The following is a 26,301-nucleotide window of genomic DNA, read 5'->3' on the forward strand; positions in this document are numbered from 1 at the left end:
GTCACGAAATTTGAAATGTGGATTGCTGTCGCTAACCTAAGAAAACAAAGTCTACTGGATAAATGGTCGCAGCCAGTGTTTGCTGCTTTAAAAAATAAATTGTGCTCCTGCTGTAACACGTTACTAATAACCCTCGTAAGTAGACCAACGTTACTTTGCACTGCCTCTTTTCGAAACGGACCATAATATTGTTGAAAATATTTCAGTTGCATTTGATACCGTGCTAGTAGCAGCTAGCTTAAGCGAGCTACCAGCTAACGTTACCTGTGTTCAGTCGTTGTGGTCAACTGTATACAGCTTAGACATATTTAATATTGACCTCACGAATGTAAAAAAAAAGTATTTCTAAGACCGTTACTGTATGGTTGCATTACATTCACAGTTGTGTGCTTGAGTTAGATGCCTCCGGCGACTGATAGCTTCAAGTTAACACGTAGTCAGACTAAGCTAGCCTCAACGTTACTCGTTGCATTGGTTAACTATCTGGCTACCAGCAGCTGTCAATAATAAAAAGAAAATGATCACACAATTGTTATTCAGCCCGCTGTTCATCTGTTCGATTCATTTTAGGCTGCATTTCTTTTCGGCCTTTGGCTGTTTTCCATCGGGTTATGGCTGCGCTGGATGAGCAAGGTAGGTCATTTTAGTTATGGTACAATTAGTAAACGTCGTCTGTATGTATTAGCTGAAAATGTAATCACTGAATAAATTACATGTTTTGGAAGTATGCAGATATGTTGACTATCCCGAATTCTTTCTTGTCAGACTTTGTGTCCGTGGCCGATGAGAAGTTTGACTTTGACATTTCACTTTCACCTGCGAGGTATTCCTTTCTATCCATACAAAACTAATGCCCATTGCATTGCATTGCAGTAACAGTACATTTGCATTTGCAGTGCAAAAGCAACAGGGCATTTATTAGAACATTCATTAACAATGATGGTGGTAATGAAATACGTGTTATAACCTACAGTGTTGGCAACATGGTTGTTCTGTGTATGAATACTTTTGCACATGAATCAAATATGGAAGAACACTTTCTTTTCCAGTTCAAAAGGAGATGAGTATGAAGATGAAGTCTTTGTTGGTCCAATCCAGCACAAGGAGCGATGCATTGCTGTGAGTGTGGAGGCCAAGGTGAAGGACAGCATCAGCAGTGGTCCATCAGTCGGGGAAGAGCCCAGCTGGAGTCCCCTCACAGTGGACAACTTTGACGAGATCAGCAAGGAGGCCCAGCTGGTGGTCAGCCACTTGGATGGCAGCCTGCACGGGGCGTCCAAATCCCAGGAGACTCGCCTCGAGGAGGAGGCCGAATTCACTCCAGCTAGGGAGAGATTCGCAGCGGAAAGCGCTGCCAAGCGGAGGCTCAGTCCCATCAAAAGGGAGACATTTTGCATTCAGGACAGTCCGCTGAAGCAGCTCCCGCCTGCCATTCAGCAGCGTCTGATGAAGGTGAAAGGGGCGGCGGCCGGCGCCGGGGCTGCAGCTGGCCCTGGTAAACCGCGCCTCAGCACTTCCAGCCCCATCAGGCAGCCTGGGGCTCCGGCCCCGCCCAGGATGACGCTCAGGAGCAAGACCGGGCTGGCAGGGCCCCGGAGCGTGCTGCCCAGCAGGCCTAGTGTCCCAGCAGCCACGCAGACACCGGTTAAAATGAGGCCTGCTCCCCCAGACAAATACAAGCTTCAACCTCCAGCCAGAGTAAGTGCTCTCATTTCATGAACTATTTGATTAACTGATTGTAGTGGGTATGATCATGAAGTTTGACGGTGGACATGTTTTATATCAGTGTTGTGAAATGTGTGCATTGTTATTCTAGGGTAATGTGGGCCCAAGGCGAAGTATGAGCTGCAGAACATCCACTAGAATGGGCTCCACTGAAGATCTCCTTTCAGATTCAGCTAGCATCACCTCAGATGTCAGCGACACCTCACTCAACTCGAGCCTGACTGGGAAGAGAAGTATCTGTCCGCCCTGCAAGGTACTCTACACTCTTACACAGTGGCAGTATGAACTGTCGATTTCTTATTCATGACTATTCATGACTTCTCCCAAGTGAGCATGCCATGAGTTTTCACAATCAAGCTGGAAAATGTACCATTACAAAAGAAGCCAATAATGTTTTGACAAATAAATGTTTGGAATTGTTATTGAGCTACGTTTAAAAAAAATGGCAATGGTTTAGATTGGCGATGAAGGCCTACTGGATCTATAATTACTGAATCACGTTAATGTGCAATTCATTTAGACTGACTACATGTAATATTCTTTTAGCCTGCACTCAGAAGACCGTCCTCAGTCAGGGCTCCTGTTGCTCAGACGCAGAGGGTGGTGGACAGAAGGAGAAACACGTCATCCTCCTCTTCCTCAGTGTCCAGCATCAATTCCAGCATTACGGTCTCTCCCATGCCCAAAGGTAACACACCTCCCCATTCAGGCTGCCCTTCATCTCTATGACTCGACCAGTAAGAAAGAATGACCTCAACCTCAACCACTAGCTGAGGATAAATGGTTCATATAAGAAAGGAGGGGGTGATCTAGTCATTTCATCATGAGCAGGCTCAATTTCTTTCCCTGGAAATGAGTCTATTATTAGTGATGCCTTTAACCTGTTACTGTCTATGCCTAATACCATTAATGGTTTCCAGGTCAAAATGAATGTTATTTTGTGTGATGGCAAGTCCAGGCCAAACTGTATATATCTTTATCCATCTGGAATTGCTGCATATCAGCACAGGCTTTATGAATGTGAGACATGGTCTCAAGTAATGTGCCAATGACAGGATTGAGTATGTACATGTGTGGTGCCACCGTGGGTCATTGTTGCTGCCGTGTCGTGTTGCTTTCTCAGCGAAGCTGAATTCCTCACTGAACTCCAGTGGCCTCTGTGCCCCCGCTGTCCCCACTGCTGCTGCCGCCAAGTCCCGCCGCTCGTCAGTCATGAGTCGTGCCCCGGAGCCGCCCGCAGCGGGCCGCAGGTCCATCTCCGTCCAGAGCCGGAAGCCCTCGGAACCGCTCACCCGACCTGTCAAGTCCACTCCCTGCAAGAAGCCGGACCCCACCCCGGTCCCCATTCCGCGGCAGACGCCAGCACGGCGGAGCATAGTGCCCGTCTCCAGCGTCCAGGCCGTCAGAGCAGAGAGTGCTGTCAAAGGCAGCTCCAGACTGACCGGAATTACCAGCGCAACCCCCAAAAATCCCTCAAAAGGACCAAATCGATCAGAAGGTGACCAATTTTCTTCCTCTAAATAGTGCTTCACTTTATGGAATAATGTATTCTCACCGTTTATTGAGTGCAAATATCTATGAAACCTAGTTCACAGAATGTGCATATGGGCAGGCGGTGATGCTGGTTACTGTAGTTGTGTGCTAGTTTTATGCGTATGGTGGTTGTCATTGATTTTTTACTGTGTTTTGTAGTTCCAGCATTTGCATCTCCGGATGGCCCACGGATCATGAAGCCAAAACGGTTATTGTCAGCTTGCAGTATGGAAAAGTACATCTGACTTTACAGATCATTATGCATTTACCACATATACACCACATGCTCTATGGGCTATGCAAGCAGGCTTCCCACCAACATAGAAATTTAGTGTATTTATAAAAGTTTATAACAAAAGACAAGGAAAACTTTACCTCCACCTCCTATGACATAGCTCACTCTCTTAAAAAGCCTGTTCAGTCTGTTAGCATCCCTCACACTCCCACATACTGGTAATACACTTATTGTGACATAACTTTCAAGACGTTCAAGACGGGGTGGGGTCACTACTTTCTCCCTTTGCTACATATAGCATAAATGCAAAATTTCAAATGACAGACAGAGCCTGAAAGTTGATCTCTTGACCCTGGCAAACAGAATGCACAGTACTGTGTTTGAGTAATGTAAGTGAATGGAAACTGTCCTCAGTTTATCACAGAAACCGAGACTCCCTACTGGACTCCAGACGCCCTCTGCTGGCAGAGATAAGTTATTGCCTGCGTCCAAGATAAGAAGACTGTCTGCTCTACCGACCCCAAGCGGCCGCCGTGTCTCTACTGTCCCCATACAGACACCCACGAGTGCTGCTAAGCCCAGACTTCTCCAGAAAACAGAGTCCTTACACGCCCCCTCCAGGAAGGCCTTTCTAAAGAGGTGGGTGCCACGTTCACCAAGGGAGGGGCACCACCATTACACTGCACTTGTTCTCACAGTGTGTTGAAATGGATTGCAATGTTACTTGACTTATGTACGTCTAGACTTGGAGAGTCTAGATGTAGTATACAGTGGGGAGCACATGTATTTGATACCATGCTAAAACAGGAATATAAAATCATCATTTGACAATTAATGCCTTATTTCAAAAAAAGAGTAAAAATCAAACCGACACCAATTTGCTTTGCGATTGAAGAATGTATCGTAAATAAATAAATGTTTTCCTTAAGTTAAATGCTAGGGGAAGGAAGTATTTGACCCCCTATGTAACCCTATGGGATTTTAGCCTGTTTGATTTGCATTGAGCTCAATGAGCATCAAACAGGCTAATAGGCCTACTGGAAGAAGCACCATGCCAATCTCTTGCTATGGTGAAGGGTATGTGATGATGCGGGGCTATTTTAATTCCAACGGCCAAGGGAACTTTATCAGGATGCATGATATCCTAGATCCATGAAATAGCTGGCCTTAAAAAAAAAAAAACTGCCTGCCCATATGTTAACCCTATATGTTAAATTCCCATAGGGTTACATTGGGGGTCAAATACTTCCTTCCCCCTAGCATTTAGGAAGAACATTTATTTATTTATTTACGATACATTCTTCAATCACAAAGAAAATGGGTGTACCTAGCGATTTTATTTTTACTCATTTTAAGACATTAAGATCAATTGTCAAATGATGATTTTATATTCCTCTTTTTAGGCAACTTTAGCATGGTATCAAATACATTTTCTCCCCACTGTATATTAGACACAATACGGCTAATACACAGGAAATTACTGTTTAACACCATCTGCTACTCGACACCATTAGCAGTCAGCATGTCATTTTATTTGGAAAGTGAGGTGACATCCCTTTGGTTTTTTACAACTCAACAGTCCATCACAAGTGGAGGAGATTCCGCTCGAGCCCCAGGAGGCTATAGAGGCGAAGTCCAGTGATGAGCCTGCTGGTATGGACCGGTCAGAGCCCCGCTCAATCATCTTCTCCCTGGAGACGGAGGCCGAGTCAGAGTCCGAGGCAGCGCCACCCACTGCCCCGCCCCCAGAGGCCCCTGAGCCGGTCAAGAAGCCGGTTGACCCGCTCCTGGTGAACATTGAGCCCCAGTCAGTCCCAGAGGTGGAGAAGACCAATGATCAGATTCAGCTGGACTTGACCAAGGGCCAGAAGATGACGGAGGTAGTGCACAACTTCCGACCCAAAATTGAAGACAAATATGAAACCGATTTCAATATATTTTTTTTAGTATTTGTTTGATAGTTATCTTGCCATCTCTGCCTATTTGGGCATCTCGGAGTGTGCTGACTGTATCTTCAGCTGAAGTTTTGTACTCCATCAATGAAGTAAATTAAATATATCTTGTGTACTGTAGGTCTTGTTGATGGATCTCCCAGCCCCAACACTAACCCCTGAAGAGAAATTCCTCATTGACCTGTCCAACACCCCGGACCTTATCAGAACAACCTCCATCAAGGCTTCTGGAGATCAGGTGGGTGTAATTGATGCCTCTAGATGATTCAAATATTATTGTGGAAAAGTATGTGCACATCCCCCAAGGTGCAGAACAAGGGTAAATCATAAAAATGGAAAAAAGTTTGCACACTTGAAATCCTTCTTTTTTACTTTTATTTTCTCTAGCACAGAAAAACGTTTTTCTGTGCTAGAGAAAATAAAAGTAAAAAAGAAGGATTTCAAGTGTGCAAACTTTTTTTCCATTTCTAGATGATTCAAAAACATTGATTTCAGTGAAGTTGGACATAGGCAGCCTGCCTGATAGACATGAAGTCTGCCTACAAAAAAAACCCCCAAAGCTGTCATCTTTGCACATATAAGGAGATCCGGGTGTTAATTGAAGCTATTTACCAATGGCAAGTTGCATTTCTAAGTTAGCTCTGAGGTAGCAAAGATCAAAGTGTGCTGTCTTCACACATAGTATCCACTCAAAGGCAGAGGACAAAACTCTGTAGAGCAAAACTTCTGCATTTCCGAAATCTGTGTCCCTGTGAGAGTTTAACAGGTACGATAATTCAAAATCCCCATGTTATTTTTCCTATCGAAAAAATTTCAAGATACCGGATCTTCTTACTTGGGCAAAGATAGTAGCTTTTTTGTAGGCAACTTCAGGTTTCAACTTCAGAGGTCTATTCAGGGTCAGTGCTTACACCATACCAGTTTGGCATGTGGGGTTTATAGGTTTCCGTTTCAGTGTACAGCACTAGTATTCTCTGCTGCAGTCCCTTTCACTGTCTCTGCTGACTGATCTCATTGTCACTCCTTTCCTTTCCAGTTAATTGACCTCAGCTCACCACTCATAAAATGGAGTCCGGATGACAAGAAGGAAAATGTGGTGAATGTGGCTCCGCTGATAGACTTGTCTTTCTAGCTGGTGTATGTAATACAAATAGCTCTTATTTGATCAGGATATTCTGGAAAAAAGATACAGTATGAAGATGCAGTGGCTTTTAGTTTGACACCATGTGGTTCACCTTTTAATGAAAATGCAGATTACTGTACTGTCAGTGCAATATTTTACTGTGAGCAATTTCCAATATTATTGCAGGTACAGCCTTTTGATTTATTTGTCTGTGTGTCTGTCTGTCTGTGTGCTGGTTGCCTTGATTTCTATGAATGTACAAATAAATGTTAAGATATCCGTTAAGGCTCCATGGCCTTCATGTTTACAGCAACAGGGGATGTTCTCCATATTTGACTCTTAATATAAGGTATATATTCATATAAGGTACACACTTAAAAAAATGGAATTAATCAGGGAAACCTGTCATCTTGCACTACTTGCAGGTTAAGAAAGAAATGGTGAGGAGGGTTACTGAAGACGCAAGCCAAGTAAGGCCGTTTCCAAAAATCTGCCAGATGTGACCCTGGCATAGGTACACCTCATCACAGGGAAAGACAGGGTAACCACTAATGCCAACATTTTGGATTGAATTGCTAATGTGTACATAACTGGGTTCCCACAGCCATTGACATTTAAAACCCTATTTTCAAGTCTTGGGAGATTCACGATTTTGAGTAAATTCATCGAAAAGGCTTGGGAATTTCATTGCATTTATTCAATATCCATGGACAATCTTTTGCTGTATGGGTGAAATGTTTCCTCTGTTCTGTAAATATGCCCAGTATAAATGGAAGAATAAGTTCCCATAAGACCATACATGGGCTAGTATGTTATTTTCTGTGGGGGTATAATAACCACAGGTATGCTGTGTCTATGTCTATGGGTATTAATTACTATGGGTATTAAGTACCATGACCACCGAATTACTTCTGAACTAGTTTTTGTCATGTCAACTGGTTATAAAACTCGACGTTTGAGCTGGAACCGTATGCCTCAGGAGCAATGTTACTTTTAGCAAGTTGTCCACAAGAGGGAGACTTAGGCGAAGGAATGTGTAAGCAGGTGCTTTTTTCTGTCGCGAGTAGTAGGCTACGGTGCAGAATAACAATATTGTGCAAGCGAGTACAACTGCTTTATGAATCAATCAATTCAGTTGTAGGTCAGGTTGAATACTTTGGCTAATTCCCGATTTGTTTCATTGTGTCACCTTTGGCCTAATCTCTAGACCGAATTGTTTGTGTTAACCCTTTCCAAAGGCTACTTAAACTTTCAAGTTTACAGTTTAGTCTAACAGCTTACTCAAATTATTATTGTTTTGAATAATATATTATACTTAGACTTAAGATCATGCACCAAAATGATAGGCTATTATTGTGTAATAAATTGCTTTAGACTAAGTTGTTAGTGTAACTACCAAAGACCACTGGCACCAATTCAAAAAATATCTTTAAAATTAAATGTCTAGTTATCTTCGTCGACTGGCTCCAAATGGGTAGCAGTTCCACGCACTGTTCAGGAGAGACCACAAGCAGGTTCATGCAAATTACGCCTGGGGGAGTGGAGTTACGGAGCCATTTTGGACTGATTTAAAACTTAACGGGGGAAGAATGTGACGACGCTCACAGATTTGTCCCGTCGGCTTCCCATTCAGCCTCCAGCATGGAGCACGACTGCACTGAGCAATGCGGAATACAAAGATAAATGCAACGGTTACATGTGTGAAGACTTCATGAAGCTAAAACCATGGGATTACAAACGAAGTGGTTATGGTTGAGTTTTTTTCTCCAAATAACTTTATGCGGATGCTTTGATTTACACATCTCAGAGACTTTACATGCGGGGACCTTTTTGGCTAATTTATCTCTTGGACCTGGATGGAGTTACAAAATTGTCAGAACATTGACTCCGAGATATGTTTCGCACTTTTTGAAATTAGGGCGAAATGATGGAATACTAACTCTTTCGAAAAAAGTTGCTTGTGCGCGCTTGCAAAAGAACCCAGCGCCTTTGTATTTTCAGATAACTTCTTTGACATCTGAAAACTTCGTGTTAACCCACTTCAATGCGTATGTGCATGGACAGGATTGTTTTATCAAGTATAAAAGAAAGAATCTGACGCCTGACGCGTTTATGTCTTTCGGATTGGAAGGATGGACATCCCCATGCTTATCAATAAGTGATTTGCTTTTGGATATAAGCAAACACTTTCCTGTGGCTAATCGAGGATTTCATTCACCCCATTCTGTATGTTTGGAAAAGGACTTCAAACCCACCAATAAAGTAAGCAGTGGACATGTTAGCGGGGATATCTGTGTACATAATAAGAAGCGTAGGGAAGTGGACCTTTTCTGCAACGTGCGTAACACCCTGAACACTGAGTTTTTCGTGCGTTTAAAATTAAGACTTCGATCTAAACCGAAGCATGGATTGTTTATGGACGCTGCTCCCGAAGATCCATGGACCAAACGTAAGAAGAGAAATGTGAACACAGCTCCACAGTTTCAACTGCCGAACTACCAGGTGTCTGTCCCAGAGAACGAACCCTCTGGGACGCGTGTGATAACTTTGAAAGCACTAGATACAGATGATGGAGACGCAGGGAAAGTTGATTACGATATGGAGGCCCTTTTTGACAGTAGGTCTAACGACTACTTTCAAATTAACACCGAGACCGGTAGTGTGACAACTTTGCAACCCCTGGACCGAGAGGTAAAGGATACTCATGTTTTCAAAGTTACTGCAACTGATTCTGGGGTTCCCAAAAGATCCGCCACTGCCTATCTGACTATCACAGTTAGCGATACGAACGATCATAGTCCTGTGTTTGAGCAGTCCGAGTACAGGGTCAGCATCCGTGAAAATGTTGAGGTGGGGTTTGAGGTCATGACAATTAGGGCAACAGATGGTGACGCGCCATCAAACGCAAATATGGTTTATAAGATTGTGAACGAGGAAAGCTTGGGGGGAGGATTTGAAATCGATCCCAGGAACGGACTTGTCAAAACAACAATTCGTCCAGATCGAGAAATCATGTCCCAGTATAAGCTCATAGTCGTGGCAAATGATCAGGGCAAAGACCCTGGACCGCGCAGTGCCACAGCCACAGTGCACATCTCGGTGGAGGACGAGAATGACAACTATCCCCAGTTCACTGAGAAACGCTATGTTGTACACGTGCAGGAAAACATAGCAGTTAACTCTCAAGTGGCTCTTGTGAAAGCCACCGATAATGATAAAGGAAATAACGCTAAAGTACATTACAGCATCATCAGTGGCAACGTGAGGGGACAGTTTTACATCCACTCTCCAACAGGGGCCATAGATGTGATCAGTCCTTTGGATTATGAGACCATGAGAGAGTATACCTTACGCATAAAGGCACAAGATGGGGGGCGGCCACCGCTTATTAACAGCACCGGCCTGGTTGTGGTTCAAGTGGTGGATGTCAATGATAATGCTCCCATGTTTGTCAGTACACCATTCCAAGCTTCTGTTTTGGAGAATGTGGCCATTGGCTACTCTGTGATTCACATTCAGGCTATTGATGGAGATTCAGGGAGCAATGCCCACCTGGAGTACAGACTGACAGACATGCAGCCCGGCTTCCCATTCACCATCAACAACAGCACAGGCTGGATCACAGTGTGCGTCGAACTGGACCGCGAGACCACAGAGTTCTACACGTTTGGCGTTGAGGCGAGGGATCACGGGGTTCCCGTCATGTCCTCCTCAGCCAGCGTGAGCGTGACCGTGCTGGACGTGAACGACAACGTCCCCACCTTCACGCAGAAGGTGTACTCTTTGAAGATTAACGAGGACGCCGTGGTGGGGACCAGCGTGGTGACTGTGATGGCTATCGATCGGGACGTGAACAGCGTGGTGACCTATCAGATCTCCAGCGGCAACACGAGGAACAGGTTCGCCATCATCAGCCAGAGCGGCGGTGGGCTCATCTCGCTGGCTCTGCCCCTGGACTACAAGCAAGAGCGGCAGTACGTCTTGACCGTGACGGCTTCTGATGGCACGCGCCAAGACACGGCACAAGTGTTCATTAACGTCACGGATGCAAACACTCACCGACCCGTGTTTCAGAGCGCAAACTACCAAGTCCTTGTCAGTGAGGACCGGCCTGTTGGCTCTACCGTGGTCGTGATTAGTGCCACAGATGAGGACACAGGTGAGAATGCTCGCATCACCTACGTCATGGAGGACAACGTGCCACAGTTTAAGATCCACCCCGACACAGGGGCCATCACCACCCTGACTGAGATCGACTATGAAGACCAGGCGTCGTACACACTGGCCATCATCGCTCGTGACAATGGCATTCCTCAGAAGTCAGACACAACCTATGTGGAGATCATTGTGCTGGATGCCAATGACAATGCTCCTCAGTTCGCGAGGGACCTATACCAGGGCACAGTGTTAGAGGATGCTCCTGTTTACACCAGTGTCCTCCAGGTCTCTGCCTCGGACAGGGACTCGGGGTCCAATGGAAGGGTTAGCTACACCTTCCAGGGTGGAGAGGACGGTGATGGAGATTTCTTCATCGAGCCCTACTCGGGGATCATCAGAACAGCGCGCAAGCTGGACAGAGAGAATGTGCCTGTGTACAGCCTGAAGGCCTTCGCCGTGGATAAAGGAGTTCCCCCGCTGAAGGCAGCCGTGGACGTGCAGATCTCAGTGCAGGACATTAATGACAACGCACCCGTGTTTGAGAAAGACGAGTTGTTCATATTCGTGGAGGAAAACAGTGCCGTGGGATCCACAGTGGCCCGGATCACAGCCACAGATCCCGATGAGGGGACCAATGCCCAGATCCTGTATCAGATCGTGGAGGGAAATATCCCGGAGGTGTTCCAGCTCGACATATTCAGTGGAGATCTGATTGCGTTAACCGATCTGGATTATGAGTCCAAGATGGAGTACGTGATTGTGGTGCAGGCCACCTCTGCGCCTCTCGTAAGCCGGGCCATCGTGCACATCCGCCTGGTGGACATCAACGACAACGCCCCAGTGCTGCAAAACTTCGAGATCATCTTCAACAACTACGTCACCAACAAGTCCAACAGTTTCCCCTCAGGAGTTATCGGAAAGGTCCCCGCGCACGACCCTGACGTGTCCGACAAGCTGGTCTACACATTTGTGGAGGGTAACGAGCTGAGTCTGCTGCTTCTAAACCAGGACACCGGGGAGCTTAAGCTGAGCAGAGATCTGGACAACAACAGGCCTCTGGAAGCCACCATGCTGGTGTCTGTGACGGGTGAGAACACTCTTATCACAGTGATTTACATGTTGTTCTGACAGCCCGCTCAGAGTTTCAATTGATGCTTATTTGATGCTGTCTTGGTATGTAATGTGTGTCATGCCCCGAGCATTTAGGTCAGATGCCACATCTGGAAGTCCACTTGTTAACTCTTAGTTCTTTTTAACTCCTGATCTTGGGGGGGGGGGGGGGGGGGAGTTGTAAAGTGATCAGTTAGGTTTGGGAATATCTGGATTCTGGACTGATGTGCAGTCTGCTTTGTCTTGTGCTTTGGTTGTTAGAGCTTTTACCACAGTCTTTGATGCAGATGATTGGTCATGTTCACTTTCAATAGCCGTTCACCCATCCCCTTGGCTACCAGTGGTCATCATTGGACTGTTTTACAGCACTTGTACGACTTCTCTCAGAAAGCCCAGAGCAGTTACTCTCACTTGTAGAGCACAAGCGTGACCACACTAACAAAGCCAGAGTGGTTTCATAGGTCAACGAATTTAATTGGCTATTGAGACAGATTTATGGTGTGGTGGACTTTAGTTATGTGGAAAAGAGACAAAAGTCACTGAATGTAATGGCTACATCAGTCTAATTTCACTGCCATGCTGAGAGTGCTTTCATGTTGTGTAGAATGGAATTGGTTAGAACATGAGTGTTTTGCTTTATGTGAAAATGAACATTTTAAGAAGATTTTGCGTTTCCATTAGCCATAAAATGTTGTGTTGACATGATGTTTTAGTGAAAAACAGAGGTTGTGGTTTTACAAAATCACAGTAGCCATCCTACTCCCTGAAGCAAGCAGATACAGAGTAAAACAAATGTTTTACCTCCTCATAGATGTATATAAAAGCCTGTGATCTGCAGCATTTTACAGACATCGCCTGCAGCTCTAACTTTAGATCTGTGTGCGTGGTGATTGATAATCTGTCAGACTGAATTCTCTTCCCAAATTGCCATTTCCAGTATATTTCAGACACTTTTGTACGCAAAAGCTCAGAACATGTCTTAGCATGCCAAGTCTTTTCCAGCTAATTGTTCAACCATAGTTTCGGGCAGATCTGCTCTTGACAGTATGTAACTAGTGCGTGACTCGGGATTGATGGCTAGCTCTATGATTGATGATAAAGACTTGTGTGCATCCTGCACACATTTAATGAAATGACTGATATGACTTTATCCTGACGTTTCTGACACACCAGTGATTCAGAAGTTACATAGTGACACAGTGTAAATTCTCCAGGACAACTGTGGGAATAGATGATATCACCCTGTCTCTACCTGCCATGAAGGTTGCAGCGGATTTACAGGCTGGCTGTTACATTCCCGCACTTTATTCCCCCTGAGTTGTCCATGCGGCTACCACCCATAATCTAATTTGAGGAAATAACCAATGGCATGTGCTGCTGCTTAGCAGACAGACAAATAACCTCCATGGCCTCAAGTGTTCGGAGAAGAAGCTCCATTAAGAAGATTTTCTGAGCATGTCCTTGTGTATTGTGTTATCTTCAGTTAAGTATTTTTTTGCTCATACAGTGCAAAATGTACTGTATGATGTTAGTCACCAAAAGGAGCCCTTGAGTATCCCCTTGTTTATGTCTACAAGATGTCAATGGACTTGACTTGACTACCCCCAAATGCTTATCAACCAACTACAGGCCCCAATGCATTGTAGAAGTGCTGTTTCCATACATAGATACATAGTTGTATTGTATACTACATATACTGTATGTGTATGCCTGTGCAAACACACGTCATTAGAGACAGAACAGATGAGTGATGAACATTAGTCTCTGAAATGTGAGATATATGAATTGGGTTACCTGAGCTCGGGCCTCTGATGGTCCAGGCATTACCTAAGGCATGCACGTCTCTGTTATTCATTTAGCTGTCATTGGCAATCAGGCTCTGGTAGAAGATGGTGACAGGCTCGGAGTATCAAAGGAGTCGGACATGCAGTAAATATGAATAGACTGAGATTAGGTGACTGAAATGACCATTGTGACATGCATGAGCATACAAGTTCTGGATTGTGCAACAGTGTAAGAATTGCATTTGGGAATTGCAAAAAGAAGCACCATTCCGGCAGATGCATCACGAGTTAATAGTCTTAAAATAATCTTACATCTTATCCAATATAGCTGCGTGGTGATATCATATTTAAACCATCAAGCCAAGTCATTCAGCAAAGATAAACAGAGAATATTTGATAATATTCTGGAAAATGTAATGAAAACCTGACCTTCACGGTAACAGAAGGCCTCTCTAAGAGGTGCTACAGTTAACAGTGATGGATGAATGCTGGCTGTTAGCAGTATTATTCTCAAAATGGTAGGAAACTAACCTTAACATCATGGGTATCATAGGTTACGAAAATATTTACATGTAGCCGGGCCAAAACTGTGGCTTAAAAGCATGAATCATCCTATGTGTCTATGTATGTGTCCTTGTTTTTGTGGAGGGTCGCATAGTAATATTTTTTAACCTGTGTTTCCCCACGTTTTCCGTGCAAGTGTCATTACTTGTAAGTTTTCTTGTTTGTGTTTCAGTCCATGGCGAGGCTCACCGTGCCAATTATGAATTAATCTGTGCCTTGCCCTCGAGCCTTGATACATTCCATACTAAAGCTTTTTGGAACAGCTGCCATGTGCCCATCTTAATGAAAAGGGATGGTGTGCCAAATACCATCCCTACACCCCCCCCCAAACCCTGCACACACTCCTTGCTCTTCCTGTTAGCTCTCTCTCTCACACACACACACACACTCACTCTCTCTCTCTCTGAATCCCCTGCGCATACACTCACTAGAGGTCCTCTGCAGGGTTATCCACCGTCTGGTGCTTCTGTCAAGAGTCAAGACCCTGTGCTCCAATGCCTCAGCAGCTCCTCCACTGAGGGTTTTAAGCATACACATGAGGCTAAGTGAAATAATTTGCTGTGAAATATTGTTGTCCTCAGATAACCACCTGCAGTTGTATGTGAATTGCATCATGTAGTATTTGGTTAGAGATTAAATATTAATTGTAGGTTGCTGTAGTATCTGTTGGTGTGTAGACACTGTTATCTCCTGTAGGGTCTGCTTAGCGTTTACTTTCATCCTGAAGTCAGTGAAGTAGATCTAGACTTGACCTCAGACTAGCGTAGGCATGAGTCTCCATTCCTCCCTCAGAGATGCATGCCAGGTACAGCTCGGAGTCCTGGGATTCCCCCTTTTGACTGGGTGCATTTTTTCCCTCCATAGTTTTCTTTGTCACTCACCGCATGTGAATCACCCATTATAGTTGATGTGGTGTGACTTGGGTTTTTACAGTCAGTTTCAATGCTCTTGGGTTCCCATCATTATGCAGACAACCTGCACTCTGAGTGCCGAGTCCTTCTGATTTAGATTGTTTGTAAGCTTTTTCCCCGACCACATTTTATGTGTGCTGGTCGAAATGAATTATGGAAATCATATACTGTACATAAGTGTTTCTTCAGCTCAGCTTGTGGCTCAAGCTGCTAACAACAGTCTTGTGGTGGGCCTCAGTCCTGCTGAACACACATTCTGATTAAATACATGCCTTATCTGGACAGGAAGTTGCTTTGAATTTTCAGTGTGTGCTTTCGTTTTGTGAAAATGGCCAGATATGGTCAATACCCCAAATAATGAGCATAGCAAAAGTTTCCTCCCTGAAAAACCGATAGCAACACAAAATACATAGTAACGACAACAAAAAAAAAAGAGTTTGATTGGACACAGAAGTGATGAATAGCTGGGGTAAGGGGTTAACTTGGAAGGAGAAGCCCACACCAGCCTGCTGGACCACACTGTGTCCCCCGTTTCAATCACGAGTCAGAGGGGCCAGGCTCATTTCCTCTCTTGAAGTTTGGGGGAACAGAGAAAGTGTCCATCAGAGTTGGTCGGAGTCTGACTCAAGGATACAAGCATGTGGAAGGCAGGGGGGTAAGAATGAGAAAGTTTTGGCTCTCATCTCCCGTCGTCATGGAGACCGTAAGCTTGCTTAGGCCCTCCGACTTTCTGAGGAGGAGCAGGAGGGGTGCAGCACGGGCCCCTTTTGTGCTGTCGGGGGTGCTGTGGGGGAGGGGTGGCGCGGAGAGAGCGATAGAAAAAGGAGGAGGGAGGTGGGGGGCTCTTTTAATAGGAGAAGCTGCAGAGACATTGTCCTCATGCAGATTTCTGTCAAAAAAAAACACAAAAGCTGTTTGTGTGTCAGAGACCACGTAGCAAGGAAGGCACAATTTCTTTCATTTCTCATTCGAGGCGACAGCTCCCGGCTCAGACACGGATCTGCAACCCGTCTCTTCTTTTGCACTGGACCATGAGAAGAGTTCAGGGAGGTTTTCATTACACATGCTCCCTTTGTGGCATCCACCCATTCACGTCCCCACATCATCCCAAATAATAATAATAAAAAAAACACCATACACAACAATGACAAGAACTCTACAAATCACTGATAAACTTTTTGACATTCTCCTGGTTCAGATTTGGTTCTTAATCTCTTTCTCTTTTCCATTATGGTTGATCGCCAGGTTTGGTGGTGGCCTTTGTTCTTTCTGAGTTACCCATTAGTCCTAAGCTAAGCTGCCCTCCCTCTGAATGGCTGCTTTTAATTTTTCCCATGGAAAAGGCTGGTTGCCATGGGAAACCAAAAATAGTTTGGACAAAGAAAGCGTGAGCGTTACATTGAGCTTTTTTTAAAACTTAGATCACTCACAAATGCTGAGAGAGGCATCTGCCTCAGTCATCTCTGACATTTTTGGTGAGCTCAGACTCAAGACCTGCAAGTGCCATTCTAGGTCATTGAAATGTTGTGGGTCTTAATTGAGAATTCCTTGTCCTTTGTAGTGCAGGGACAAACAGAGGATATTCAGCTGAAGGAAGAGGCGTCCCTGTGAATGAAAACACATGCTTGTCATTCCTGTGAACCTCTAGAAAAGAATGAATAGCTATGTACTTCAATTAAATAGTTGGTAACCATGTGGATCACAACATAGGACTGCAGTCCAGCATGGAGGCCTTTATTCAAGGATGTAACAATTGTACACAGTTGAGCCCTAACCCCAGACCAACTACAGAGAGCCTCCTATTGTGGAGTTCTGGCAAAGGATTGCTTTGTTTTGTTTACAGTATTGTTGAACTTTATACCAGCATTGTCATACTTTGAATGTTCATTTATTAATGGTCCAACTTCAACTCCTGCAGATACATGTATTTCAAGGAACCCCTGTACAGATTTTGGTAGGCACTGTGAGGCCTATATCAGAGCTACCTGATACCTTTTTGTATTATACTGTAGGATTGTAGAGGAGGCACTGATGTAGATGGAGGTGTAAGTTCCACATTGTGGACTTTGTGTGGTTTTTTGCTGTTAGTGTAGGTGTAGATATAGGTCAACTCTTTCACTTTACCTGGGCAGAGATTTGATGTGTCATGTCTCCCCAGACTTTCCCTTTCCTCCCCTCAGGACTTGAGTTTTCAGCGAGCCTCGTAAACTCCATCCCCACGGTAGCCAAAAAACCCGCCCCCACGCTGTTCACTTCCACGAACACCCGCTCATTTTCACACACATCAAAGCTCCCGTCTACTAGCAGGCAGGACGTGTTTGAAGACACGCAGACATCTCACTCTACACTGACCCCCCCCACCCTTCTTTGGTTTTTATCTCTCTATCTCTCTCTCTCTATCTCTCTCTCTCTCTCTCCCTCTCTTGCCTCCTAACCTCACTGTGGTTGATTGCATTCATCACCTCGTCAGTGACAAACAACTAGAAAGTGCATTCCTAACCGCCCTTTAGGTGTTGGACATTGTCAGTTTAATGGTGTAATGTTGGCACTTTTACGGTTCTTTCATTAACCTCTGTGGGTGCACCTTGCCACATTCCACAGTCCAGGGCCTGTTGCCTTAATGGGACTTAGGAAGGAATGTGGCTCGTGTTGAAAACACATGTCAAGGAAAGGCAAGGAAAATGGAGACAAAGCAGATTTGTAGCCAACAGGTAATTATTCCAGATACTCAGAAACACATGATTGAGGGTTTTCCTTTTGTTACTTGACTGGTGGTTAAGTGTATTGTTCTCTGGTTAGTGCCAATGGGTTCAATGGAGGTTCCTAATAGTTGCTTTGTGTGTTTTAACTATCCAGTGCATTACATTACGTTAGAAATATATATATTTTTAATTGTTCTTTAGCAGGAAATCTCAGGCAAAAAGGGAGATTAGCATCAGTTGGGATAATGCTTCAAAGTGAATTGACAGCAGCACTGATTGGATGTCTTGCTTCAACATACTGTAGTATACAATTTTGACAAAAGTTTCAAACAAACTTGCTGATACGGTCTGACAAATACTGAAGAGACCACATGAGACATTCAAATGAAGATAGCCCACAATGCGTTTGTTGTTCTATGATGGTTTATTTGCCTGTTGTTAAAATTTGGCAATGAGCAGGAAGATGACTATTATAGCATTTGAGATGATGTCGAATCAGAGTGGAACCACATCCTGTAAATGACGTGTAGCTCCGTAATAAGATCAAAAGGAAAACAGAGCCTCTTTTGATGAGAGCTGCCATTCAGAAGGGCACATTAAAGTCAGCATTACAAAAAAACTTTTGGCAAAACAATGTGCCCTGGCCTGAGATAAAAGTGTTTATCATGAAAAGAGAGTGTTTGACATGGTTCAAATGATATTGTCAAGGTGTTCAAGCTGCACCTTTTTTAGTTGGTGATGTGCTGTAAAGAACCAGTGACCCAGAGTACTGTTCACCAAAGTACAGAAGATTTTATTCAGCCTTTCATCGCAGTGCGCTGGAGTCATATCTTTGGATAATCGAACGCATTGAATGGATATTTTCCTCTGTTTTGTTTTTTAAACATTGCTGTTTACGTATAATACTTTATTAAACTATGAAAAGGAATCTTCTGTCGGTCATAACTTTGAAGACGTTCTTCCACATGTTGAAGGGTGTCATGCTCACAGAGTTGCACTCGCTGGCCCCTCAGTCTCCAAGTATTTCTCATTGTGTGATTGAGGGAAGCTGGCTCGACTCCACGCGTTATTTAGGTCACCAAGCAGCCATGATGTTACTATGGCTGCTGTCATTCAGACCCAGAGTGCTGGAGCCTAACTCCCACCCTAGAGACTGGTCTGATATGTCATGGAGTTTCCAGGATGCAATTAATGTCTGCCTTCGCCTTGTCTTCCTGTTTTACGGTGATATATGACATGTATCTGTTATTGAAGGGAAAATGTGTATTACAATATTTTTTTTTTCAACTCACATCCATAATTACATTACGATATTTTAGGTGTGAAGCTCAACCTTTTGATTTTGACTATCTACAGTGTAGCTGAGGTAGATTTTCTACTAGAGGTGACATTTGTCGACTGGTGTGCCATAAGTGATTTCAATAGAGGATGTCAGAACCAACTCACACATTTGTAACTGCTGATGGATAATCACTGGAAATGAAGAGTTTAACTTCATTAAACAGCAGAGGGGGGTTGGCTATTGCACAGACTGTAAATTGTATCTAAAAGAAGCCAATGAAAGGGGACTTCTATTTGCAATGCTTCAACTTCGGAATGGAAATTGAACATCTGTTGCCCTTTGGTATCACCCCCTCACAGAAGTTGACCTGACTAACTGAGGAAAAGTTTGAAATGTCACTTTTAAATATGTTTTCATGAAGAGGGATACAGCTTGTCATACTAAATATTAGTCATGAATGAGCATCCTTTATAATCCAAATTCCGTTATAGTATTCACAGTGCAAGTACATTACCAGAAACACTCCAGCGTAGTTATCAGTGTGGGTGTTTGTTTATTGGTGTCTGCTGGTAACAGTAGACCTATTCTTCCCATCAACCCCGAAAGAGGACATCGGCACACAGGGATGCTCTTGCTTTTGTAAATATGGAACAGGGTGTTCAGAGAAAGAGGCGTAATGGAGTTTATTGTTGAGTTAATTGCGTCTTTAGTGCTTGGATAGTGTTTGGAATGTGGCAACCTTCTCTGTCTTAATTGGTGCCTAGTTTTCAACTCCCATCTGTCTTCTGTGTTCTCCATGTTCCTCTCTCAAGGCTAGATGTCAAACTAACAGCTGCACAAAATCGGTCAGAAATAAGGACTTCAAAATAAGACTTCTCTATCATACTCTGAACCTGTCTTCTGCTAGAAGGTCCAAGTGTCTTTTTGCTGTAGATGCTTGTAGATCCAGGATTATAGGATGATCTATGTCCTCCTAAGATCAATAACCTATACTATACATGATATACTAAACCATGATTCTGATAGCCATTTGTGTGAGCATAGTATGGTTGCCATACTCTCTTGGTTCATATGACTTTATAAAGTACACTGAGTTTGCGTTTCTGTGAGTGTAATGAAAGTGCCTGAGTTGCGTGTGTGATTTGCAGATGATGTAACATTTGTATTTGCGTACAAAAGGGTCACATTAAGAGGAAGTGGGTCATGTTTGCCAAGTCATCTTAAATGTCCAACTGAGTCTAGCATCCAGAGAGAGATTATATTTAGGAACAGTGACAGACTGTCCTGCACTGATAGAGGTAGTTCATTCACATTTTTGTGTGTCAGTACTACACATGTTTGGCCGTGACTGATGAATATGTGACTTGAGAGCTTGCTAAATATAAGTTAAAATGATAAAGCACTGATTAAGTTAATTGAGCACCATTCATTGTGGATTATGTGTGAGCACACAGATAATTCCTTCAGTTGAAAAGGAAACAAACAAAAAAAAAAACCTTTTAGGTTTTATATACAGTGTAGCCTCTTTTGAGCTGAGGGGGAGGATTTTCGTGAAAGTGAGACGTGAAATGTTGTGCAGTAGGCAGAAAGTCAGACTGCTTAAAAGGCCCTCTTCTTGGGATTAATATTCCTTTATCAGGGTCTTATCTTAAGATCCGTAGATTGTGCCAAAATAAACAAAGACATGTCCAAAATATGTCTGGCAGCCATTGATGTACTATTTGCTTGCTGGCATGCTGTCGTCAGAAGATGTTACTTGAGACAAAGCAGAACAGCGTTTGAATTTAGAATGGGGATTAGATGGACAAAAACATACTCTAATGCACTACTTTTAGGTGAACGATTATTTTTTTTTTATGTACTCTATGAAAGCAGTCCATAAAGAGCACTAAACTGTAGAGAGATAGTGAAGATAAATGCAGAGTAGAGGAGTCAAACAAAGAACAAATGTGAGTCATTCTGTCAGTAAAATGGCAGAGTGAAAGCAGCATTTTTGGTCTCCTTTTCCATATGACCGTTGGAAAACACGTTAACTCTCAGGTGAGGAAATGACTGGGAATTTTCTGGGCACGAGCAAAGAATTTCCTGCTGGTGAGCTTCCCTGGAGTGAGATAAGAGGTGGAACGTAGGGAGGAAAACAAGGTGACACAAATGGTCCTAAATGCTGAAGTCCAAGGCCTGTTGGTCCACTGAGGCTTGTACTGTATGTCAGACACATCCTCTTCTGTGTGTCGAGTTATACAGACACACCTGTGAAAAGTATTTTTTTATTTTCAATCCTCCGGCTAAAATGAATAGCCTAACATACGCAGTAGATGTGGTGATGTGGCTGTTTAGATATAATCTCCAGCATTCACATGAATTACACGCCCTTGGCTAGTAGTGATTTCTGTCAAGCGAAGACACCGTGTCCGTTCTCATTAACCATTCTGCTATTCAAGACACGAGAGCTTTTACTTTGTGATGACCAGCTGTTACTGTATTTCCATTGTGTGTGTGTGTGTGTGTGTTTATGTATGTGTGTGTGTGTGTGTGTCTGTGTCTGTGTGTACAGTAAGTGATAAGTCGTGTTTATGGGTGTCCCAATGAGAAGCTGGGTCTTGTTGTGTCTACCACTGCATGTCTGGCCAGATCGGCAGTATGAGAGAGGACAGTGTAACAGAGTGGAAACATGTCCTCTTTGTGTGGCAATTATAAGGCACTGCATTCACATGACGGAGGCTCCCAGGCCGCTGGATTGACAGGAGAGAGAGAGAGAGAGGGGCATCCACAGGACGTAACAATGCCCACACAATACAGGGACAATGGGCCAGACCTGCTGTGACCCACTAAGCAGATGTACTATTCTGCCCCTGTAGCCTTCATTACTGTGCTTACAATGTCTTTAACTGCGGGTGAGGAATGGAGAAGACGAACACAAGATGGGATAAAGAATGGAAGGGAGAGTCCTATGGTTGTAGGATGGACAGAGATACTCTGAACAGTCCATACTGGGAATGGGAATGTAAAATGGCTTTCTTATTCAATACAGTTTTTCATATGCAAATTCACTATGGCAATGACAAAATAATAATAATAAAAAAAAATTACTAAGGGAGATGATGCCAAGTTAAAACGGGCTGCTCCAAGTTAGTGAGAGTTGCCGATGAATGTCAAATATTATTAAATGTTTTTTTTTTTTTCTTCTTAAAATCAGGCCGTGAATTTGTTTTGACATCATATTTCCCCAGGTGAATCTGAGAAAAAATGCAATCCACAGAAAGCTAGTCAAGCGCTAAGCAAAGTGTCTGTTGTCACCTTCATGCCAGCAACTGCAACAAGTTAACTTTGTTAAAAAAAAAACAGCTGGCTCTGACTTTGATCGTGAAAACAAGTTTAGGCAGAAAAAGTGAGAAAGCAAGAGATCAGTTCTACATCCTGATATCTGTCAAAACATGTTCTATTGGTGCTCTGTGGTGCGGAGATGTGAAGCCTTGTAAATCACTCACACAGAATTGGCTAATGTGTCACCATGCTCTTCTCTTCTCCTCTCCTCTCCTCTCCTCTCCTCTCCTCTCTTCTCTTCTCTTCTCTTCTCTTCTCTTCTCTTCTCTTCTCTTCTCTTCTCTTCTCTTCTCTTCTCTTCTCTTCTCTTCTCTTCTCTTCTCTTCTCTTCTCTTCTCTTCTCTTCTCTTCTCCTCTCCTCTCCTCTCCTCTCCTCTCCTCTCCTCTCCTCTCCTCTCCTCTCCTCTCCTCTCCTCTCCTCTCTTCTCTTCTCCTGTCTGCTCTTCTCTTCTCTCCTCTCCTCTCCTCTCCTCCCTACAGATGGCCTCTACAGCATCAATGCCCAGTGCACGCTGCGGGTCACCATCATCACCGACGCCATGTTGACCAGCAGCATCACGGTGCGCCTGGAGAACATGTCCCAGGAGCGCTTCCTGTCGCCGCTGCTGTCGCTCTTCGCCCGCGGCGTGGCCGCCGTCCTCTCCACGGGCCCCGACGCCGTCTTCATCTTCAACGTCCAGAACGACACGGACGTGGTGCACGCCGGCGCCACCATCCTCAACGTCACCTTCTCCGCCCTGCTGCCCGGCGGCGGCAGCAGCGCCGGACGCTTCTTCCCGTCCGAGGAGCTCCAGGAGCGCGTGTACCTGAACCGGACGCTGCTGCGGCAGCTGTCGGGCCAGCGCGTGCTGCCGTTCGACGACAACGTGTGCCTGCGCGAGCCCTGCCAGAACTACATGAAGTGCGTGGCGGTGCTGCGCTTCGACAGCTCGGCGCCCTTCGTCGCGTCCCACACCGTCCTCTTCCGGCCCATCCACCCCGTGGCCGGCCTGCGCTGCCGCTGCCCCGACGGCTTCACGGGCGACTACTGCGAGACGGAGATCGACCTCTGCTACTCGGGGCCGTGCAAGAACAACGGACGCTGCATCAGCCGCGAGGGCGGATATACCTGCGAGTGTCCGGCCGATTTCACAGGTACAGGATTCTTGTTTACAGGCCTTTTCTGTGACCATCCAACATACTAAGTATATGCTATGAATAGAGCGAAGGCTGGTATTATTCCTACTTTATTACTTACAAATTCCTATTAGGAAGTAATGTCAGATTATTTAACTGCAAATATTTGTGTTACTTCTGATTTGCTGTTGCATTATCTGACTGTGGTAAGAGAACTCCCACATAAATGTTCATAGTTATTAATCCTAAAGCCTTCCATACCGTATTGAAGGAGAAATTAATCCTATTAATTCCCTGGATTTACTTGCTGCCATGTTAGTCATTATTAGATCTGGCATGTTGTGCTCATTTAACTGTGTTCACCTCGGAGAGTTCTGGCAGTTTTGATATGTAGTTAATTTTGTAAAACGGACACCGCCCAAAAGACCAACATTTGATGGTTAGTGGTTATGAATTGCCACCTCTATTTTGAAGTGACACTTCATTTTGGCTTGTGAGTGTTGCACAATGGGCTGTGTTTGCATTGGACCCATCACAGAAACTCCGTTAATAGCCTATTCAGTGCTGCTGCAGCTTAATCTTGATAAGAGGCAAGGCGAAGGCAGGTAAAAGGTTGCCAGAGAGATGAGGTAAATAGAGCGAATGATGCATTAGCAGTGTGTCTGGACACATACAGTACAGTTGCGGTCAGGGAGATGACGGAGAACAGTTGGGACTTGTTCTCAAGCCTTACTGTATGTCCCAATATCCTCCACATCTCACAGCTGGTCCTCCTTACTGGAAACACAGTTTTATTGCCGCTCCAGTCACATCAAACAAGGAGTGTTACAGCGAGGTTAAAAGAAATGCACTGCAGTGCAGTCACCTCAAGCGGCATGAGCGATGTCATCAGCGTTGTCATCACACCGCGGCCAATCCCAGAGCTGTCATCAGGGTATCACCCTTTTTTCGACTCAAGCTAATGGTCCGCTGAACCATAACAGGTGTCCTCATAGACCACCAGGGCTGCCTGTGGTTAGTCTATTGTCCCCTTGCTATTTCTCTCTGAGCCGCTTGACTTAGCTTAAGCTGCCGGGGGTCGTTTGGGGTCAGTGACCACAGGGCCGGCCGTGCTCTCTGCGTGGACGCACTGATTTAGGGAGCAGGGGTGGTGAATCCACCGCGGAGTGGCGGTGAGCCCGGGGTGTGATGCTAACGCAGAGCAGGGCTGCGAGGTGGTGACTGAAGTAATGAGATCTATGGGGATGATGAAGTGCTGGGTTGAACTCTGGAGAGCACTCACAAAGCTGTCAGACAGGTGCTGGATTTATGAGCCAAAGGTGTCGGAGGGAAAGTTCTCAGCACTGCTTTACAACTGTCAAAACGTGCAGTGGCTTCTCTTGGCAGGGTGAGATTTCGCATTTCAGGTAGCTCACAGGTATCTAGTAAATAATACTGATAAAGATCTATAGTCTGGAGTCTCTGCTCTATCTCCCCTCTTTGACTTTGCGCTTCATCCTCTGTCTCCTATTCCCTCATCACCTTCTCCGTTCTCAGTTGACAGAGTAGTTGTAGTCGCTGATTTTTTTTTCTCACGTCGTCTCTCTCCTTTTCGTCTCCAGGTGAGCACTGCGAGGTGAATGCCCGGTCAGGCCGCTGCGCGCCGGGCGTGTGCAAGAACGGCGGCCGCTGCGTGGACCTGCTGGTGGGGGGCTTCATGTGCCAGTGCCCCGAGGGCGAGTACGAGAAGCCCTACTGCGAGATGACCACGCGCAACTTCCCCGGCCAGTCCTTCATCACCTTCCGCGGCCTGAAACAGCGCTTCCACTTCACCGTGTCGCTCATGTGAGTAGTCTCGCCTCTTCCCACCTGTGCATTCTTTTTCTCAGGTGTGTAGTTAACTCCAACCTTCATCCATTTCTTCCTTCCTCCGACCTGCCTGGTTTCACCTCACCTGGTCTTATCTTCTCAACATCTCGCCAAAATGGCATGCCAAGATCTTGCGCCTTGATAACACTTTGATTTGGGATAGTTGTGGTCATAGGTAGATGATAGATGTTGAGCTGTGGGTGTAGTCAGCATGGCAGGACATGTCAAGGCACACATATCAGCTTACTCATACCCTCACACTCTCAGCGGTGTGTCTGAGTAATGCCTTAGCACTCCAGTGAGGATAGGGCAGTCCAGCATAGTTCAGTGTTCATCAGGCACACATTTTTGTCAGTGCTCTGTGTATAATTTGGCAGGGAGATTTTTTAAAAATGGTTGTACATGTCACATTTATTTAGATTTTCACATGCATTTTTACAGTACATGAGTATGTCCTGTATGATTGAATGTGTACTGTAGTGGACCATTTACCTGTAAGTCTCTTTTGATTATAGTGTCTATTGAATGTAAAAATGTAAGTGATCAAACGTGTGCAGCAAAGAATAAAAATCCTCTTCGGGCCTCCAGGGGAATTACTTGCTAGCAAACATGAAAACAGGAAGTGGCATGTGGCGCGAGAGTCCAGCCGGTGTTTGGCTTTGTTGGCCGCGGTTTCCTGTGGATGAACCCCTGGGCCATATGGAGAGCGACACCTCTCTCCAACTCTCCCGTGTGCTCGCCACAGGGCTTACCGAGGGGCGGCCGCTTGCCAAACATCAGCACGCTCATTTCCCCGTTTCAACCAGTAATCCGCTCCAGTCCTCTCCCTTTCGTCCTGACATTCTCTCCATCCACACTCTGTCTGCCTCCATCACTTCCCTTTCCCTCCCTCCCTCCCTTTCCCTCTCTCTCTCTGCTCATCCCATCACCATTC

The 26,301-nt window shown here is 44.9% G+C and overlaps 2 protein-coding genes across 2 annotated transcripts in view; both read left to right on the plus strand.

Annotated features, from left to right (window-relative positions):
* The first annotated feature begins 4 nt into the window (after positions 1-4).
* On the plus strand, positions 5-6,848 carry gtse1 (G-2 and S-phase expressed 1). Its single transcript, XM_062548329.1, has 12 exons — positions 5-135; positions 571-633; positions 766-823; positions 1,050-1,698; positions 1,817-1,978; positions 2,272-2,413; positions 2,849-3,223; positions 3,418-3,493; positions 3,908-4,132; positions 5,073-5,373; positions 5,567-5,683; positions 6,482-6,848. The coding sequence occupies exons 2-12, from the start codon at positions 612-614 to the stop codon at positions 6,575-6,577; spliced, it is 2,223 nt and encodes a 740-aa protein (XP_062404313.1). The 5' UTR covers positions 5-135; positions 571-611; the 3' UTR covers positions 6,578-6,848.
* A 2,135-nt stretch (positions 6,849-8,983) lies between these two features.
* The window catches only part of celsr1b (cadherin EGF LAG seven-pass G-type receptor 1b), a 46,132-nt gene continuing 28,814 nt past the window's right edge, over positions 8,984-26,301 (plus strand). Inside the window, exons 1-3 of the mRNA XM_062547891.1 lie at positions 8,984-11,813; positions 22,884-23,537; positions 25,121-25,343. Of these exons, the coding sequence (XP_062403875.1) occupies positions 8,984-11,813; positions 22,884-23,537; positions 25,121-25,343 (3,707 nt within the window). The remainder of the gene's footprint in view (positions 11,814-22,883; positions 23,538-25,120; positions 25,344-26,301) is intronic.

The sequence above is a fragment of the Sardina pilchardus genome, chromosome 10, assembly GCF_963854185.1.
Source record: "Sardina pilchardus chromosome 10, fSarPil1.1, whole genome shotgun sequence".
NCBI classification, from domain to species: domain Eukaryota; kingdom Metazoa; phylum Chordata; class Actinopteri; order Clupeiformes; family Clupeidae; genus Sardina; species Sardina pilchardus.